Raw genomic sequence first — 21,062 nt, 5'->3', positions numbered from 1 at the left:
GCGAAACTTCGCTATTGTTTTTCAAAAGCTTTTATTTGCCTTTAATTTAGCGAGTATTCGTCAGATCTAATAACGATATATATCCGAACCCGAACAGATTTACATAACCCTTAATTTAGTATTTAGATTTGTGTTATTACCCTACAAACAATAGTTATGTATTATTCCAATCTAAGTTACAATTTCTAGTTGTGAATTTGAGTAATTTCATCAAAGTAGATATCTCTGTGGCTATATACCACCTCTTTTTAGGAAAACTGTGTCAATTGTTGAAGCAAGATAGCGCTACAGTCCGTATAGCAGCCTGTCACTTTCACAACGGCAGATCTTTCTCTTAGTGATTATGGTACGCCGCTAGATGGCTCTGTTCTAATTGATTTAAAGTCTAGGATTCTAGATTTCTGAATTTGAATGCCTTATTTCATAGAGTATATAAAGTGACTTTCAATTGTAACTTTGGATTGAGTGATGTTGGATTTCGAATAATTTTCTTTTATATGAGGGGAAAGTATTTTTTACTGTTACTGTTGCGGCAAGATAAGTTTATGAGTCAACTATGCCGGTTTTTCGTTTTTCGATTTGTTTCATCACTGGCTTGCTATGACTGATAAGAGGATTTACTTTTCTAAATAATACGATAAATATAACTTAATTACTTTTAAGAGTCGCAATTTAATAATTAGGAAAATTTGGATTTAATCCTTTGGACATTGTCAGTATTCAGCGTGAACAGATTAATTGAACTTAATATTCGCTATTCATTACGTTATTTTTCTCTACACCGAGTTTGACGAAAAATACAACAATCAGATTGCTCATGTCTTTTACGAGATGTCGCCGTATTATCATTGTCGACATCGATTATAAGAACGTTACGATTCGTAGAAATAACAAAATTGTCTACTCGTGCGAGTGCCCAGAAAATGTTCGTTTATAGGGAAAGACTGTTAGAAAAACTTAAGGAAAGTGGGACACGTCATGTTTATTTATGATTTATGTTAAATAATAGCTTTTACGAGTATGAAGACAGAGTAGTTCTTTTTGGGGTTATTGGCAAATCAACATTTTATTATTAAAATGGTTACATCATTTATCGCCAAGTGCAAAGAATAAATCTCACTTGTAGGTACTAATAAATCGGATACCCGAGAGGTTGTAGTTATCATACCAAACCAACTATGCGCGTTCGATTCCCGTGTAGAACAACATCCCGTGCCGAAATGACTAACCTCCTTTGAAGGAGTCGTATAAAAAAGAGACGCGCCCTATAATGGGCTATTTAAGGCTGATGATAATGATATCGTTGTTTTTGTGCCTTTGTTTTATGTAGGCGGGTTTCAAAAATGTTTTTTTTTTACTTATAGGAATTCATGAATAGAGAAGGTTGTAGAGTTCTTACTTGCAAACTTCAAGTGCACCGGATAGCCGAGCACGAGGCCGGCGTGGTGGCGCACCGCGCACTGGTACACGCCCTCGCTGCTGCCATCCTTCTTCCTCGACACCTCGAGGGTGCCGTTACTTAAAACTCTGTAACAAATGGGATGAATAAATGTCTATAACCTAAGTAAGTAGAATTACCTAAGTACTATTTATTGTTTTACTGCCTATTGTGCACTCAAGTGTATTCAGAAATTGAATGAGATTTTCCCATGAAAGCTTCTTTTTTATCCAGCTTACTCTTCTTTGCTCGGCAATGCCTTCCTGAATATTCTTCTACAATTTTGTATTTTGAGCCACCCGGTCAGCCCAGCGATCAGCGAAACCACTTAAAAAGGGCAATGATGTATCTCTTGCGGATAGAGACACCTAGATATTAAAAGATTAAAAAAAACTTTATGTCCCGCCTAATATATATTTATTGAAGAAATCTCAGGTCTCCATTTTCCCCATGTCAGCAAGCACTGTGGAGCCCAATAGGACTGATGCCTGCCAGGCTCGCTTGATATACGTAAGGGTTAATGTGGACCCAGCACACAAAAGGCAGAGGAAGAAATATGGGAGAGTTTTAGTCAGGCGAATTCTGGCACTCTCTTCCGCTCAACCGAAAGCGGGCGGGGACTTTTATTTTCAACCAGAAAAGGAAAAATCTTCAAAAGCACCAGGTCGGAAAATGTCTATCGAATCACGCAAAAATAAAATTTAACTGTTACATTTAACATATCCGTATTCGTCCAAGAAGAAAATCCCCTCGAATTATTCGCAGTACCTCCTCATCAACCTCACCTCTTCAGCTCATCTCCTCCCTTCCACCACTGGTAGGGCTTCGGTCTGGGCCTGTCGTCCGCGTCGAGCGGCGGCGGGGGGCGGCGCGCCACCACCTGCTCCGCCTCGGGCACCGCGCACGCCAGCGACGCGCGCGGCGACGACCACCACGTTATTGGTACATCTGAACAAGAAAGAATAGGTTAGGGAAATCTTGGAAAACATTAAAGGCCTCTAAACTTCTGAGAATCTGAAATACTTTTCTGAAACCAATTTTGAAAATCAAACAAAGATAACTTGTTAAGTGAGTGTATATTAAAATGATTCAGAAAATTGAAATCTCGTGTGATTGTCACTCATCAGTAAACTTTTAACCGACAAGTGACTTTACTAGCCCCTCTTCCCCCTTTTAAATTTAATCAAACGCGAAAATACATAATATTTTCTACTCCAATTCTAACTGACGGACTAGTTAGATATTTCTGACGAATACCCTATTAACTATAATGAACTTACAACTATAATCTAGATATCAAAAAACTTATGCTTCACACTTATGCGTTTATAAAGTAACACATACCTTGGTTCGATGTAACAGCAGGCCAGAACAAAAGATTAAATGACTTACCAAATTGCAGGCAGCTAGAGTGTTTATTTTATAATATAGAATTAAGTAAAAAAGGGGTAATTATGAGGAAAAGTTCCTATTCACAAAAAAAAACATACTGGTTCACTTACTTAAATTAATAGGCCTAAATTGATCAAATAATTGTAGCATTTTTGAAACACTTGTAACACAACCTTAATAAAATAAACTAAGTTAAGTTTAATATTAAAAAAATATTACCTACTTACCAACTACTCAAATATTTAATACTTGTCACGGGCCAAAATATTATCTTACAAAAATCTTGACATTTACTTAAGCTTCAGTGTGATTATTATAACCAGCCTATTTTTACTCCAGAAAAATAATTAGCCCTAATAATTAAATTCTATTGAACATCAAAACAAGATTTAGCTAAAAACGTCTTAATTAATTCCTAACTTTTTAATTAACGAATTTCCTTTACTTTTACTTACAAAACAACGTAATTAATATGTAGTTTGTGGTAAATAAGAAAATAAATATTTGTAAGCACATTCCATATAAATTATAAAGCACAAACCGCACGCGACGAAAGGAAATTAGATGGTGATGTTAGAATTAAATTAATCTACAACGTTGTAATTATACATGTTAATTAAAGGAACGAGAAAACTCATAACGCTAGAGTATCTTGTAACATTTATAAGGAAGTGAAAATCCTAATGGATTCGTCAATTTTTAATAATCTCCTCCGCGTGGGCTGGCAACCTTCAACATAAAGAGTCTATACTTATAAAATATTTTTATAAAAATAATTCCATAGAATGTTGCCAGTTTAGTCCACTTCTGAAGAAGCGCTTTCAGTATTTCTACCCAGTCTGAGAATAACAAATACCGTAAAGCTATAACTGAAGTTTCAACGTATTACCCATATACCCATTTTTTTGGTTCGGACCCATCAAATGGTTCCTCTCTCTTAGAGTTACCTTACCTTAACCAATGTTCTTGCCTTGAAATTTGATAATGTCTTTTCCACATCCCCAAGAGAGCAAGCATCAAACATCACTTACAAAACGAAAGGGAATCTCCAATCAAAACGTATTCAGATAAAGCAAACGTAACGCGGGTAACTTCAAATTTGTTTGAAATCGCTCGCTGTTACTGTAATGAGTTTTGCCCTCAAGGAAATTGGGCATTTATCCTTTACATTAAGTAAAAAAGGTTCCTTAAATTATTTTCATTCAATGTTTGGATCGCATCATTCTTTATTTAGGTCGGTTAGAGGTTAGGATTGAATGGATTATGTGAGTAAGCACTTTTTGGGGTTCCGTAGATATAGGGTAACAACGGTACCTTATTACTGAAGCATCACTGTTTGTAAGTCTATCTGTCAGTTTGTCTACAGGCTATACAGATGATGTATTATTGTTGTTGTTTAGAATCAAAATAATAAATTACTATTTTAATTCTCGTTTACCGTCGTTAATTCGTCTTTGTATGGAAATTTAAATTAGATTTTTCGTCCATATGTCACAATGTCAATATTAAGATTTTTTTCATTTTACAGATACGTTTCAGGTACCTACTGAAATACGTAGTAAAAGCAAGACAGGTATACCAAATACTGAAACATTTTCCATCATTTCCCAATTTCCATAAATCTGAAAACATCAACACTCATCTTTATCAAGTTATAGCTTAAAACAAACTGTAATTCTCTGATTTCCATTTTAGCAACAGCCTTAATTCACATACATAATGTAGTCGACACTTAACTTAAAGTTATTCAGTCCATGTTATGAGAACTCAATAACCTGGTATCTGAATGCGAGGTAACATGTCAGTTGCCAGTTTTTAGAAGCACTCTAAATGAACACTATCTAGGTCGAGTGTTCTAAGTACTAAGAAATGGAGGCTTCGAAGGCTATGTTTTACTAATAAGGTGTAACGTGAATACTGTGAATTGTTGGTGAAAAACATGAGACAATTTTAAGACTTCATTGAAGTATTTCTTTTTTTATATGGGCTAGCCAAACGTATATGACCATCATTGCTCCTGTTACAGGAGCCAGGATCTACAATATAACTAACGAAAATTACCTCCACCTTTAAGCTCGGTGTGTCCCAGGGAAAACCGTTGACTGTTTTGAAATAATAAAAAGGAGAGTACTAAAAATCTATTCCACTTATTTCAACTGCAAGTAGGAATAAAAATAAATAACTAACGATAGCAATGAAAAGAGGCAAAAAAATATATTTAAACCACTGCACGTAGCGGTGTCTCGCTTACACAATGAAATGAGTTTTGTTTCAAAAGTCTTGTAAAACACGCAGGTGGTTATAAAATGTAAAGATGTTTTGTAAATAACCCAAATGGATGTTTCTTTCAGTTTCAACCTTTTTGGAACTACGATCTAGAAGGTTAACGCAGTAAGCCTGGATACGGAAGGTGGAGTAACTACGAGAAGTCCTATGTCGTACAGTTGACAGCTTTCTTCCTAAACCTGATGTAGATAAAGTCTTTTTTTTTTCTTCAAATTTGTGTTAATTCCAAGTTACGTAGAGTTTAAAAAATAGAATAGAAGACATCGCATTACACTGCGTAGAACGACATCTGTTGTTTACAATAGCAAACATTATTAACCTCAACTGCAACCCTCTCAGTTTAATAGATGAAAGCATTTCTTCAAGTCAACTACATCGTTTTCGCCTATCCCTTTTCTATTCTTATGAAAACACAAACACAGCCAGTATCTTAAGCAAGTTAGTAGAACAGTTATTTGTAACAAGTTCCCTTAATAGGTAAATAAAGTTTGCCCTTGTTATCCGCGTATGGTCGTTAATTGCCTGAATATATCTAATTAACCTTGCGTCAGAGTTCGAGAAAACTTTGTTGTGATGTTTCTTCTTAGATTTAAGGATGTGAAGTTCTATGCTTTGGTTAATACCAAGTTTTTGTGGACGGTTTCTTTGGTTTTTCTGGTGATTTTTTTAACCTGTCGAGATCCTCATGAAAAGTTTTGTCGAAATTTGTGCAGTGGTTTAGTCGTAAACGTGTAGTAATACTGTTGAAGTTAATACAAAACATGTTTCTATTTTATTTTTGTGGTCACTGAAATTATTCGTCTGAATTGTTGATTCGAAAGGATATCTTCATGCACAAATAATAATATTTTATTTCGTTGGCAACATTTAAAATTTTCCTATTACGCTTCAGAAATTCCGTTAAGATAATATAATATAAGTAAAAGCAAAGGCATTTCTACGTAGGTACATTAGTCTCAAATCCCTTACAAACCCATGTAAACAGAATTCTTGATGTCTGTCAAATTTTATGAAACATGCCCCGAAAAACAACTTCCTTTGGGACCGAACATTTCCCTTTCGTTGTACCTACAAATCCTGATAATTTAAGGAATTTTATTTATCAAGACTAATGAATATTATGGAGATGATATACATTTATTTTTTTATGAAATTATTCAATACTACCTAGCATTAACTTTAACTAAGCAATCAGTTTTTAAGAACAGAGCTCTTTAAATCGACCTTATACTTCCTATTACGTTAGTAAAGTTAATTTACAATAAATTATATTCCAGCCAACACAATTAGCCCGCGAAAATCCATTCAGTTGAACAACATTGTTTTAATTCACACGTCGTCCCGTCCATTCATATAAAACAAACAATAACACAAACTTTATCATTTTAAACTCAGCTAAAGCAAAAACCTTTTTGGAGCAATTTATTAAAGCTATCACGTCACGTATTCTGTCAATTTGTGTGATAAAATTCCGGCTCCATTTCTTTATTTATTATTAATATTTTGTTTCCGAAATACGCCGCAAAATGGCGCTGTTAGTTCCCACTGCGCAGGTCAAGGTTACGTATGGCTGTCTCTGTCGCACGTACGGTGTTTATCTTCCTTCTCTGTCGTATGCACGCGGTCCACGTGATTACGTCCGTATTTTGTTTTAGGGTGTTGCCATCTTTGTGTTTTTACGACTAAGTTTTAATTTTATAAACTACGATTTTTTTGTATGTGGTTTTGTTGGGTACATCTCTCGTAAAAATAAATAAATCAAGTCCGTTCGTAAAATATGCATGAAATACTCTTATACCTATATGTAATTAATGATTAATCAGACTGAATAATGAGAGCTCATTAAAATATTAATTAATATGACTCTCAATTAATTGATGGTCCAAATGAATAAACACTTGAGAAAGATATATTTTATCGTGAGTCATACTTGAATATTATTATTTACAAACAACATTTTGCTTTTTGGAACGATGACCAAATTCGTTCGCCAAAAATATTCAAAACAGGTATTGGGGCCTATAAAATATTATTAAAACATTTTATGTAGGTATTTTAATTACTTAATATGACATCATTCTAGTATTAGTAACCTAAACTGTGTGTAGTAAAAAACATCTAATAAGGCATTAAAAAAATCTAGTTTCAATATAAAAATATCGATTATCCTAGTTTATCTTTCAATAACTTTCCTTGAAGTGAATTATTAAAGAGATTTCAGTCAGAAATCTCAACACAAACATTATAAATCTACACAATCACGGCCAAGGTTCACTCTTATCGTAAAACATTGTGGACTTTTGAAACCTGACCTGGTATGCTCGTCAATTCCGCACTAATGTCCCCCCCAATAACCTCAAATAACTATACCCAACCTTATCCCTTACACAATAGGTTTCAATTTCGTTTGTGTCTACACACACATGTTTGCAATACTACGCGTTATTTTTTCTGCGAATATTTGTTATTGGATTTTAGACTGTAGTGCGTTAAATTAAGGTTGATTTTAGATTGATTGGTGTTTTATTTACTTGTGTTCGTTACTCCAAATTTTTATAGTATAGTAAAACGCTTTTTTGTTGTATGTCTATAGTAGCGGGAGAATGCGGAAGGGTATTGCTTTTACTGCATTGATGTATGTATGTTTAAACAAGACATCTACGTAATACATTTAGAGATCGTTCGAGTGTTTACGTGAGGGGCGAGGGTAGGGGTTCATTGAATGGGTATTACGAGGATCAGAACCTTTACTTTTTTAAGATAAATTGTTTTAAGTCGTTTATTTGAATTTGGATTATTTGGGTAGATGCTAGAAATTCTTAATGTTGAATATAACTCTACATTTTCAATTGTCGTTTTCCTAGTCGACAATTTACTAATATTCACTCGGTTAAAAAAATACTCTAACTGTTTGCATTTTGAAAGGCACAGAACCCCCTTAGTTTGTTTCTACACAGCTTCTTAGGGTAGCCAAATAGGAAATGTCGACTTCGGTTAGTGTAAACAAGACATGAAAAAATATTTAAATATCGTGCTGACAAAAGTCATAATATAATTTATCTCAGTATATTATATAACAAAACCAAATATTTGTGCAAGGTTAAATATTTATAATTTAAAAAAACAAAAAATTATTATATTAAAGCATCAAAAAATTCATCGGCATCGCTGCCGGCTGGGAGTGTGCCCAAAAGGCTGGCAGCATTGCCACGTTGAATGGCAATGCTAATCCTCTTAGCGAGGTAAAAGCCAGCCTTTGGGTCACGAAAAGTGTCAACGAGACGCTTTGCTAAGTCTTTGTGCAAGTGGTTCAAACCAAATATTTTTTGAAAAGGATTTCTATACAATTTCCTTGAAGAAAACCCTTCAAAAACACAATAACATAGCAAACATGAAAAAGTGCGCAGTCCTCACTGTAACATGTACCCCGCGGGAGACATTACATGTCCTTGCAATAAATATTATAAAAGGTATTTACATTGCTCCCTGTAGGTTGTCGTGTGTTGCGCGCTTTTAAAGTAAACGAGCAATAGGCATGAATATAGCGAAAGTGTCACGATGAAGTGAAAATAAATTAGTAATAGGGTAGGAAGTTGAGTCTAGTGTTATTTTCTTAAAATATAGTGTCAAAAAAAAACAATTTACGGATCTCGGAGTACTGGCAGATTCTCCTATTTACTGTGTATGTTAATATTGCTGATGCTGAATGATTAAAAAAAAGCATTGATTAATAGGTATTATCTAATTTTGTAAAAAAGACAGCTAGATCAAAAAAAGGCTTTGTCATACAAAAAAAATATCAGCTAAGTAAACGAAATCTTTATCCTCTTTTTTAACGTATTGTCATTGGACTTATATATAAGAGTACTAATTCATTAGATAGAACCAAATATTTTGATTGCGTTATATTTTCAAAATATCCCACTATTTTCAAGAAGCAAACATATGTCTTAGTAACGAAAAGTATTACGAGGTTTCACCGAAACGTAGTTACAGTTCATTTTACGAGTATATTTTACAATATAAGCCGACAATTCCAAAAATCAACGATCGATTCAGCTCTGTAACATCTGAAAGACTTGTACATTTTCAGATCTGATATAATTATTATTTAGTACCGTCAGCACACTATAATTTAACTTTCACAATGTACAGTCAACGACACAAGTGCTAAACGTTAACAATATATTTTTATGATGTCTAAAAATAAAATGTAAGAATATTTTTTCCGAATCGTTTTTATTTAGAAGCTATTGTGAATGGATGAAGTCAAGTAAAAAGATAATAGGGTTGTTAGTTTCTTTTGTAAAGAAAGGATCAGCAGAAAATGTAGTTTTCTCAAAAAATATACTGACTTGAACAATAAAGTGGAATCAGCGATAAATTTCTAAATTGTTTTCTTTGTGCTTTGAGAGCAACGTTAACTTCTTATTGTAATACTGTAACGATTTGTAGTTTCATCTGTACTATTGACAATTTCAACAATCACATAGAACTAGGTAGCTCTACTCTTTCTGTTAACAGCAAAAAGTTTTAGTTTCAATAAATCTCGATATAACAACCTCCTTTCTAAAACACAAAAAAAAACCTTTCGATTCTATATCATAACTTGTATTAAGACACATTTCAAGGACACTACTACTCTAGGACACATAAAACTTTCAGTGGAGTGTTAAGTACCAACAATACAATCAAATAGAAAGCTTTTTAAAGTAAGCCCCGCTGTGCTCGGCTGTACTTCACATTCTCATCACGAACACGTTACTGTAACTTCCCGGCAGCGTGCTCATAACTTAGTCATGTAAAGCTGGGTTCAGACTCCATCAGTTATCACTAATGAACACTTACAAATCTATACTTCTATACTAATATATAAAGCTGAAGAGTTTGTTTGTTTATTTGAACACGCTAATCTCAGGAACCACTCGTTCAAATTGAACATTGTGTTGAATAGACCATTCATCGAGGAAGGTTTTAGGCTATAAACCATCACGCTGCGACTAATAGGAGCGAAGATACAATGGAAAATGTGGCAAAAACGGGGAAAAATATTCATCTTCGAGGGCTTCCGTTCAAAAATGCCTATATTATATCTTCTAATCACGCGGGCGAAGTCGCGGGCAAGACGACTACGTTATTTGAGGAAGCGGGATAGCGCACTAAATAGCGTTTGGTGTTGTCTCTCTTTTATAATCGGATTTCTATTTTCCAGAGGGTGTTTTATTCAGTGTATATGATCTTAATATCTGCCTCGGTAATTAAAGTGTGTAAATTAGTCAATGTTGAAATACTATAATAAAAATCGTTTTCCAAGCCGACATAGCCCACCACGCCTAACCCACTGCGCGCGACGTTTGATCCCCGCGTGTCACTTTTTAATTTCACCACTGCATGATATGACGTCTTTGTGCATTTAACTTGAATGTTTGTGAAAACTCCACGATAGAAGGATTAAATTGAAAATCACGTGATTCGTTTACTGTTAAAAATCATTGTGATAGGCTGACATACCAGTAATATGGTTTTCAGGGCATAGAAAAAGAGAATTCGCACAAACCTACAAACTAAACCCAAATATCTACCAGATCACGGAACAAATATTGCTGTTGCGGAGGCCGCAATTTGTAACACATTATTATTATTGTCATCAACAACTATTACAAGTTTTGTAGGAGAAGGTGAAGTTTCCTTGTATTGGGCACGGGTGCTCGGGATCGCTCGAGCAACTTTTGGCTAGGTCTACAGTTCACAAGTAGGCTAAGGTACTAGGCTGTGTACACATGAGCTAGAACTATCGATCTTCTCCTACTGTATATTATGTATACAGGTCGTTTCTATAAAAAGGTATTTCTTTGATTTATATTAATATTTAATTTTATGTGGAAATTGCATTATTTTTCTTATTTCTATTTCTTAGGCTACGATCTGTTAGTATTTTTAAGAGCACTTTAAGAACTGATATACATATTTCTCGTTTAGATCTCATTGTAAAATATATCTAAAAGTCACACTAATAAACGATGATTTCTTGGAGTTTGGTCTATCTTGTTTGAGTAAATTAAGTTTTTGGGGAAATAGTTAAAAATAGATGTCTTATTGTTTGAATTTTTTAGGATATGGAATCCCTATTGGCTTAGTGTGATCAAAAAAACAAACCAAGATACAGAGAAGTAGATACTGATCTATCTAAAACTTATATCTAAATATTAAGTAATTAATTTACTATACGAATTTACGTTAACATATTAGAAAATGTATAACATCTAAATTATGGTTCATAAACTTATAATCAACACACAAATTTTACCCTCATAGACTCTAACAAATTTCTGGTTTAACGCTATTAATTAACACTTAATTAATAGTATATTATTAACGTAACCTCATTACTTACCATTAGAATATACACAGAAACAACACGAACAAAATAACATGAAAATCAACATATTTCTTGGAAATCACTATCTTGTTGATCCATTTTAACACAACTACAAAATCACTGATTATAATTAATCTAAAATCTCAACTTTTCTATAAAATATTGTATCTAGTCCATCATATAAAATAACAGTTTTGTTTTACACTGACCACCAATTTATCTTCGTAAAAGATACATTTCTTTTCGTAACAATTTGTCAAAATGAACATTATCCAGTCTCTAACATCACCCCTTATCTACTGCCCAAAAAATCAAATAAGAATTCACGCTACCCCATCATTGTTTAAAGAAAAAGAGACGGCAATATTTCTGCATAGCTCCATCCTTCACTGGACAAAAAAGCTCTAAAACTGGCTCTACCAAACTCTACTTAATTAAGATAACTCAAGACGAAAAAGACAGAGATACTCTGACAGATAGCGTCATCTCTTTTTCTCGCAAAGTTTAGGATTAAGTGTGTAGTGGTCTGGTCTGAACCCGCCTTAGCATGGTAACAATTTGCCGGGGTTCGGTCGAAGTCGGTCAAGGATCCCGTTTTATTCAGGGGACAATCGTGTTTAGCACTCTGATAAAATCCTCTCGTTTGCCAAGGTAACGGCTTGTTGTATAAATGGGTTTGTATCGTTACTCCGATAGCTTTCGGAACTATTGGATTGTTAAGCTCACAACCGTTTCTATGTTCCTTTATTGAAATAGAACTGTTATTTCTTTGTTAAGCGTCTTATTTTTTGTTCATATAGTGATTCAATTATTAATATATGATATTATAAAGTACATATTATTTGGGGAAATAGACTCTATCATTTATAGACGTTACTCTGTCTTCAGACAACAGTAATCATTTTTTCTCCCGCTTTTATGATTATAACTATGGCTAGATATTTAAAGGCTGAAGTTATATACTTGCCCTATTTGCTGCACTTTCTTTTTCTTTAATTAGCCTATTTTAATACAGCCCTAATAACCTCTAAATAAGCTGTGTTCAGATATGATGACTCACGAGACAATAGTTAAGTTAGCAATACAACACTGATAGTTGTCTATAAACATTTCAATAGATAAATACCCAATACTCAAGATATTGTTCCTTATGGCATATACAATAAGAAATATATACTATGATATATATTACTATGAGAAATGGCAGGCGTATGTTATGAACTGATCGTGGGCACGTTGCTTGCCAAGATTTCATCTGTATACAATAATTTCTAAGAGATATATTATTTATATTACTTTATTAGTTGTATTGATATGTGATAGTATTCATTATCATTATTTCAAGGCAAAATATACATTGATGTTTATTATTTTGTATCATAGTTTCACCATGCTACAACCTTGCGTGTATTTAAGAATATAGAGTAAGTAATTGATTTTAATTTGGTTTAAGGTTTACATCTTATACATATATTTTTATTCAACTTGAGCAAAGAAGAGTTCCTAAATGTTAGTTTAAAAAGAAACAGATATTTAAGTATAAAGACAGACTCTACAATAACCTCATTTTGAACGCAAAACTCTTCTTCTTTTTGCATTCGTTATTTGTCCGAATCAAATTCTACCCTTTCACTCATATCACAACAAAAACTGACCTTAAAGGGTTGCATTCACCCTCGGGACAGTGAAAGCAGCTGACCGACCCTTTCACCAAAGCAACCATGTCATATTACTCCTATTAAAAGCTATGCAACTCGCAAAGGCTAACAAGCGAACGAGTTAGTTCAATAAATTCCACAACCGACCAGTCCCGGAGTGAGCGAGACAAAAGACGATACTCAGCACGAGTGAGGAGTACAGCAACACTGACCTACATCAACAAATGGACATTTCGCAGTGGAAGGAATGTTGCAGGCTGTGTCTGTGTGCGTTCGTGTGGATAGCTTGGTTTCTATGTGTGTGTCTATCTGGTATTTTGTAATTCTCGTGGTCGCCGATAATGTTGAGTCCGGGCGGGGTCTGAAGTACTCCGGGCATGCTTTAACATTAGTCAGATAGTTTACTGCAGTTATTGGGCTAGGCTTGCTATACTTAATTGATTACTAAGAATAACTTAAGTATTAAGTGATCGTGTTATTCATTAGGCTAAGTTAGGGCCTTTCCAATGCGTTTAATGGAAGGCAGGTTTTCCAGTTATGTTGAATTAGGGTTGGTCTTGGGCGTTTTATAGTCAATATTACTCCTTTTGAGGCCGTTATTATGCTGCTATATTTGTGTATGCTTCATACTTATCGACCAAGGAGAGTCAACGGAAGTAAAACGTTCTGAGTTTTCTAAAATAAGTAGTCTATGTAACAGTTATATAAATATTGCCCATTTAAATCAAAGAAAAATATCTCAAAAAGTTATGGCCATTACAATAATACATTACTGTTTTTGTAGAGAAGATAAAAGTTCATTGCCTTATAACAGAGCAATGTATTACATAAACTGCAAGGTGAAGGCTTCAGCTGTCTTCAACACAATAGAGCATGTGTGCGTGTGTGCATTATAATGAGCGTGTGTGTGTGAAGTATTAACCAATCAGGAAGGATTTATGTATGTAGGTGTTTTTATTGTATTTATTTTCTTTGTAGTTGTGTTCTCAATAATTTAACTAATTTTGCATTTCGCTTACGTATTTTGTGCATAAATGTAGTTTGAGGGTTGAGAAAAGAAAACGTTTATTTAAAAACTACAAGGTATAAAAAATACGTTTTTGACTCCGATGCTTCGAAGTGTACGGGGACAGCTAAGTTTATAGCACAGTAATTATTAATTGAATATTAATTTCAACGGTATTTATTGTCAATAAATCAAATTTTCACGACTAAAATGGAGATATTCAATTATTTCAACAAAAGTTTAAACCATATTTATATGCGTTTAAAATCCACGAACAACTCAGTCAATGCCGATTGAGTACTGCAAAATGACGTCTTCCGAAAAATAGCAGTAAACACAACCAACTTCGCATATTCCCAAGCAATAAATAAAATTGTTTAATGACTAAAAGTTATTACATTTTATTCCCTTTGATCACTATTCGATACTATTAACTTTAGCCGCAAACTTCGGCTCTTCCGGGCATTAAATTGGCCAATGTAGCTAGTACTTTAAGGTACAATCAACCACACGATTACCGTTAAAAGTTAGTTCAAAAATCAACCTTAAAGAAATTAGCATAGAGACGCTGACAGATCGAATCTTGATCAACGTTTGCGGTCAACTGTACGTACTCGAAGCTTATAAAATTATATTTTTTTATAGTCTCGCAATAAAATGGAGCGGTTTTCTTTTGTTATGGTTGTAAATATAAAATAATATTGGCATAGGGTTGCCAAAATTACAACATTCTAAAAATACAAAAAGTAGAGTCACTTATTTTCTTCTTGCTTTCATTATTTTTCGCAGATAACATTAAACTGTTGTTGAATTTCAGCAGAGTGTGTGTGATTTTGTGATACTGCCAACCCTTGGTCGTTGAGAATGTCCAGACAGCAATATCGCTGCATGTTTGGCCGCCCAAGACGATTCATACGACTCTTGAGTCAGCTATTGGTATCGGCATAGAGTTATTAATGACGTTACAACTGATGTTACTTTATTTAGTCTTCACGTAAATTAAGATAGAAAAAAATATAAAATTAAGGCAAGAAACCACGTATTTAATATACCGTTTAACAATACTCTAGAAAACCTAAACTAATTTAGGAGAATGATTGAATTATTTGCATATGAATCAACCCTTTGAAAACTCAACCAACCTACTAGGAAAGAAAGTATTTTTTTTCAGGTTTAATAAAACCTTATAAATAAATAGGTAGTATTATATTCATAAAATAATTTTCAAAATCGGTTCAGTAGTTCCTGAGATTACCCCTACAACATCACAATTACACCAATTTTATAATTTTAGTATAGATATAGCGTATTGTAGTGTGATGACCCTGACAGGGCTGGCCATATCATATGGCCTTCATCTTGTGTTTATGATGTTTATCAGATGTTAATATGTAATTGATTGGATACAATCCCTTTATCCTCAACGGATGTAAAATTCACTGTTACTGATTATTTTATTACTTAATTTCAGTAGTAAAATACAATTAAGTGTGGTTTAGGATTTCAGAATCACCATCGTCATATCTTGTTATTTTCGGTATTTCTTCTTCTCACTTTCATAAAATAAGATTATGGAATGGAATTTAAATATAATTGCTTTATTCGACTACTCTTCATATATTCCGTGTAAAAAATAAGCGGCTAAACTATTTAAGTAAATTTATATGCAAAAATATTAGATTTTAGTTGACAATAATAAAAAATAAGTAATTTATACCGTATTATTCGACATGCAAAACGTCTTAATGAAGTACAAAATCTAAACCACACCGTTTTATCTCCTAGTAGTCCATTTTCAGGCACTTGTGACATTAATTACTAGTTGAGCCCATCATAATTGTTATATGTTAAACAATGAAAAGGCTGTTAAAATTCTATCCGCGCTACAATAAATCAAATTGTATTGGGAGCAGCATTTACAATCACGCTGCATTTTATGACGTAATTCAGTGCAATGATCTTAACAAGTCTGCGCATGAGTGTCAATCTTTTTGGGGTTCCGCATGGCGGTTTGAAAAACGGGAAATCTCATTTTCGTAATAACACAACGCACCAAAATTATTTATTGGAGAAATCTTTAATTATACAATGGCTTATAAAATTATAATGAATTAAAAAAAAACATCACAAAATCCTAATTGAACAACTACCAAAAAATCAGAAAATAATTCCATATTTACAATTCACACAAGACATTTAAATAACTTAACCGGACCAGGTAACTAACCTAACATACTAATACACGTATACGGAACCCAAATCATAACCGAGCTCGCACTTACCCATCTCTTAACAACGTCCACTTAAAATGTTTACCCACACAGTAATACGTTATGAACTGCACAATTGCGGTTATGACGTCATCATTTTAATAATACTTCCATTCAGCGGTTTATATTATACACTTCAGTACTCTCGTACAATTGAACGAATGAAATCTCAGATCTTTTCTCGGAAGTCAGTGATATAATTTATATTGTTCAGTCTTAAAAAAACATTCTGATTTTGCTGTCATCAAATCACTACGGGTGAAGAAGTGTTTTAATTGCAAATAAAATGAATATTTTTCAGTACCCTCGAATAGGTATAAAAAATGGAAATCCAAAATAAAAACTAGAATTTGAAAAAAAATAGTTACCAGACAATTTTTTAGACGTTATAGTTTAACGTTACGACCGTGCACCTCGCAGTTGATGTCAGCGTTTTATTGATCAAAATCGGTTCAGGCGTTTACAGGCTATGGTAATATAAAGAAATCGTCGTAATTGAAACTACACAGAACTAGTTTGCAGGTTGTGTAAAACAGAGCATAGGTACTTATAAAGTGATGGTTTGTGAAGTCCCCTGCAATATGTAGAATGCGACAGACGTTTTTAAAAAATGGAAAAAGACGACGACGAATAGTTTTTGTTTCACATTTTTAGTATTTTCTCAGTTTCCTGCATGATATGAGTGTGAATATTTAACATGCAAAGCTTGTAACAATACTCTCGGAGCACGCTGCATCGGTTAACTAATGCGTGACGTCATCCAGTGCAATGATCTTGATCACAGGGGTCCTCAACATTTGGAAGTAAACTAAATTTATTTATATTTATATTATCATCAGTATTCAGTATTTGATAATGAAGTTATTTTTTATACTTACCTAGGTAAGGCCCGTAGGTATGTTAAAATGGCGCTTCCTACTTTTATTGCAAAAAGCCTATGCCTTTGATTTAAAAAAACTGACAAAAGCATGCAGTACCGTTTATATTGTAATTAATGTAATTAATATTTACTACGTGTCCATATCAAATAGTAAATAGATTAATTATATCAAACTATAAAATCTCTAACTAGTAGATTAAGTTAATCAATAAAAGTAAAAGAAAAATCAAGGAAAACCTATTGAAAACTATTGGCATCAGTAAAAACCCACAACGAACCGGCGCACGCGCACCGCGCAGGTCGCAAAAGCAAAAAGTATGGCACACTCATTAAGATCAATGCACTGCGCGGGCAGCTCCCAGTTACGTCACCAGGCACCATGCGTTCAGCTTAGTGACTGATGCACCTTGTTTAGAAACACTTATAATAGGTATGTAGGGTATATATGATACACCTATGTTGAAAAAAAGTTTTATATAATGTAAAGAAGGAATAAGGAGGTTGTCGGTCAAAGTGACGTTACAAAAAAAAAATTCTAACTATTTGATATTGTGTTATCAAGTAAAATAAATAGAGGAGGGCTAATAAGCAGAAACTTCATGTTAAGATTAATACACAGTTTTATCAGACCACAATATAGCTCTTAGCTTAGGAAAAGAAGATAATCCACTAGAAAGATTTGATGCAGAAGAAATATGAATGAAAGCCTGCAAAGATTATTCATTCTAACTATTTCAATGAAAACTTTGAGTTTCCGCGTAAAGATCTAAAAATAAGTCACACGTATATAGGTGTATATATATGCATGTATGTGTTATATGTCATGTTGTCTTGTACCTCAGAACATGCATATTTCATTGGCACAGGAAGACATCACAGGATGCCCTACGCGGCCGTCCTCCCCCGGGCTCATGACGTCACCGCATGAATTATTTATACAGGAATATGAGGCAGATTATGTTGAGTTATTTGTTATTTATTGATTGTAGAGTCATGACAAGACATGGAGGATATAGTTTTTAATGTATTGGTTGATGGCTGAAGGTTGGAGACCATTGCTTGCATAATTATCCGAAAGACATTTCTTATTCAAAATTATAAAAAAAAACTGGTAAAGTGGGAATCGGTCATTAATAAATAAAAAAATGATGTGGGTATACACAAAAGAACTTGCCACCCAAGCAATTCATGACCGTAACAACGTTGCTTAACCACATTCTTTATTTTTAGATTATTTTTTAACCCGAGTCCAGACCAGTAAATAGATAGGTACCTTAGTTCTTTAGACATAGTTTTAAAAGAAAGAGCAACAAAAAAAATATTCCTGAATTATAAAAGTGACATCCATTAGTTTTACCACGTTTATAAAGAGTAGGCACCACAGTCTTATGTTGACTTTTATCTTAGACTTTCTTATTGCAGAACGGCGAGAAGGTTAACGCGCAAAATACAACTTATAGTACGGGAGCTCGTGTCCATAAGTGAAAAATTATCTTAAACTATTTCTATGAAATATGCAAAAGTTACGACTTCATGTTTTATAGGTTTTTATTAAATTATTCACTTAAATACATTATTTAAATTAGTTTTAAGTACTATTTAATATCATTTTAGTTACATTTTCCGAGATTCTTAGATACTTTTCGCTTTATGACTTTTTAATTACGCATATAAAATGAATTCCGAGGTATGTAAAATGGAGACAGCAAAAAAATCTATTTTTAATAGTGTCACATTCACGTTTAGCTTTCGGACCTACTTCATAACCCAAAGCTATTTTTAAAAATGACGGAATTTATAACTCATTCAAAAACACACGAAAAAACAAAATAATAAAAATAAAAATTTTAGATTGGCAGTCCGACATCTGAAATTAAATGGGTTCCGTAAAAAAAAAGCGAAAAATTGTTCACCATCTTATTTATGCCTTTGCCGATCATTCATTAACTGAGATGTTATTATTCATTCATATTCTTATTATACCTACAACAAAACTACATAATCTGTGATATTTTCGACTATCTTGCAATCACGGTTTCTGCGATGGCCTGGTGGCAGACGGACAGACATTGAATCCTTAGTACCTAATAGGGTTTGGCTTTTACTCTCTGCCTAACGAACCCTAAAATAAATGTTTTAGTTAACATAAACATTCAAATTCAAATCAGTTATAAAATGAAGCCCAATCCAATTCACAAATAAGATCTCTAATATTAATAAACAATTAAGTAAATTTCAGGATTTAATCGATAAAATATTTCGCTCCAATATTTAAACAAAACATTGTACAAGAATAACTGAGGATACAAAACACAGACCATTAGAAACTTAAATTAAACTCGAGCTGCCAAAAACAAAAAGGATCCGAAACAAAATTACGCATCAGAGTGACAGCCGACTAACGTTCTAAGTTCAAATAAGATTCGGAGCCGAAAGCTAATCGTGTAACATCGGTTTTTACGAACGACAGACAGACAAACACAGGTTGTGTAACGGCACACGATGATCGCGAAAACAACTGTCGCGGCGTGCGCAGACGCATGTATTAGTGGAGCTAACGTCCTCGCACAAGGCTGTCTGACTCTGATGCAATTCAATCAGATTCAACATACGTATATCTCATACATAATATCACAGTTTTGCAAATTTTTATTTTTTCTAAACTTCTTTCCACATTACACGGAATAATTAATCGATTTCTGACTAGTTTAGCATCCGCGTCTGGTTATGTTTTTTTTTTTAAGATTTATTCAAACATTCATTGATTATTTCAACGGCGAACGTTTTAATTTATTGATATGTTTTATTTTAGACATCAATATCAAAGAAGCTGACGAAATGAAAAAACTGCGCGAGACACATAAAATAGGGTTCTGTCTATTCGTTAATTACTCGAATGGTAAAATCGATTCTAAAACTGGATTTTCGAATAACATGCGACAAACTCGATCTAAGTAGAAAGCTATATTATTTACTTGGGTTCGCTTTCTCTGGTTGAGTAACAGGACACGGATACTTTATACGCCATTGAGTCACCGGTGACCGGGCATAATATATTACTTCGTATTGACGCATACCGCGCCAAAAATGAGTTAAATACTTCGACTTATACAAAGGAAATGCATCGGTGGTTCCGAGAAGTGGAGCCACCCCCGAGGTACAGAATACAAACTCCAAGCATTTTCTTTAAAAAGAGGAACTCCGGTAGACTTCCGCAACGAACAATAGTTGCGGACGAGACGTGAATTCCAATAATCTTGCCTATTTTCGCTCGCTCACATTGTAAGCGACTTAATGAGTGCCGATTACACTTATGTTACCGTATATAGATTTTATCGGCCACCATTCCGGAATATTTATTTTATTTTAATGACTCTAGAACAATAAACAGTAAATATTTATTTATTGGTTTAGAATTACATACACGTTTAGAATTTATATTTGTTCTGCCAACTTCTACATGAGCCTTACCTAAGTGCCTTTTAAAGTAAAATTTTTGCAGTTGTAAAAGGGAGAGAGTGCAAGCACCGTATTTAGTAGCGCCTTTTTTACACCACCCTCTGAAGTAAGTCTGATGCTATCGGATGGAGGCAGCGGACCCCAGGTTCTCATGCATTAAAATTTTAATCATCAATGGAAAATGTGATACCGAAACAGAATAATATTAGGCCAGTCTAATCGTCACGCATAAATGATTAGGAAAGGCCATATTCAAAATACGTATTACGTAATATTGCTGGAGTTTAATCGACA

At 33.7% G+C, this 21,062-nt stretch overlaps 1 protein-coding gene across 2 annotated transcripts in view; it reads right to left on the bottom strand.

The window, feature by feature from the left end:
• LOC113493366 (neogenin-like) overlaps nt 1-21,062 on the bottom strand; it is a 98,197-nt gene that overhangs the window by 19,782 nt on the left and 57,353 nt on the right. For both annotated transcript variants that reach the window (XM_026871312.1, XM_026871313.1), the window contains exons 2-3: nt 2,224-2,386; nt 1,400-1,527 (exon numbers count right to left, since the gene is read on the bottom strand). In XM_026871312.1, the coding sequence (XP_026727113.1) occupies nt 1,400-1,527; nt 2,224-2,386 (291 nt within the window). The remainder of the gene's footprint in view (nt 1-1,399; nt 1,528-2,223; nt 2,387-21,062) is intronic.

This window comes from Trichoplusia ni, chromosome 4 (genome assembly GCF_003590095.1).
Source record: "Trichoplusia ni isolate ovarian cell line Hi5 chromosome 4, tn1, whole genome shotgun sequence".
NCBI classification, from domain to species: Eukaryota; Metazoa; Arthropoda; class Insecta; order Lepidoptera; family Noctuidae; genus Trichoplusia; species Trichoplusia ni.
The sequence above is the reverse complement of the archived record's forward strand: the minus strand, read 5'-3'. Positions and strand labels throughout refer to the sequence as shown.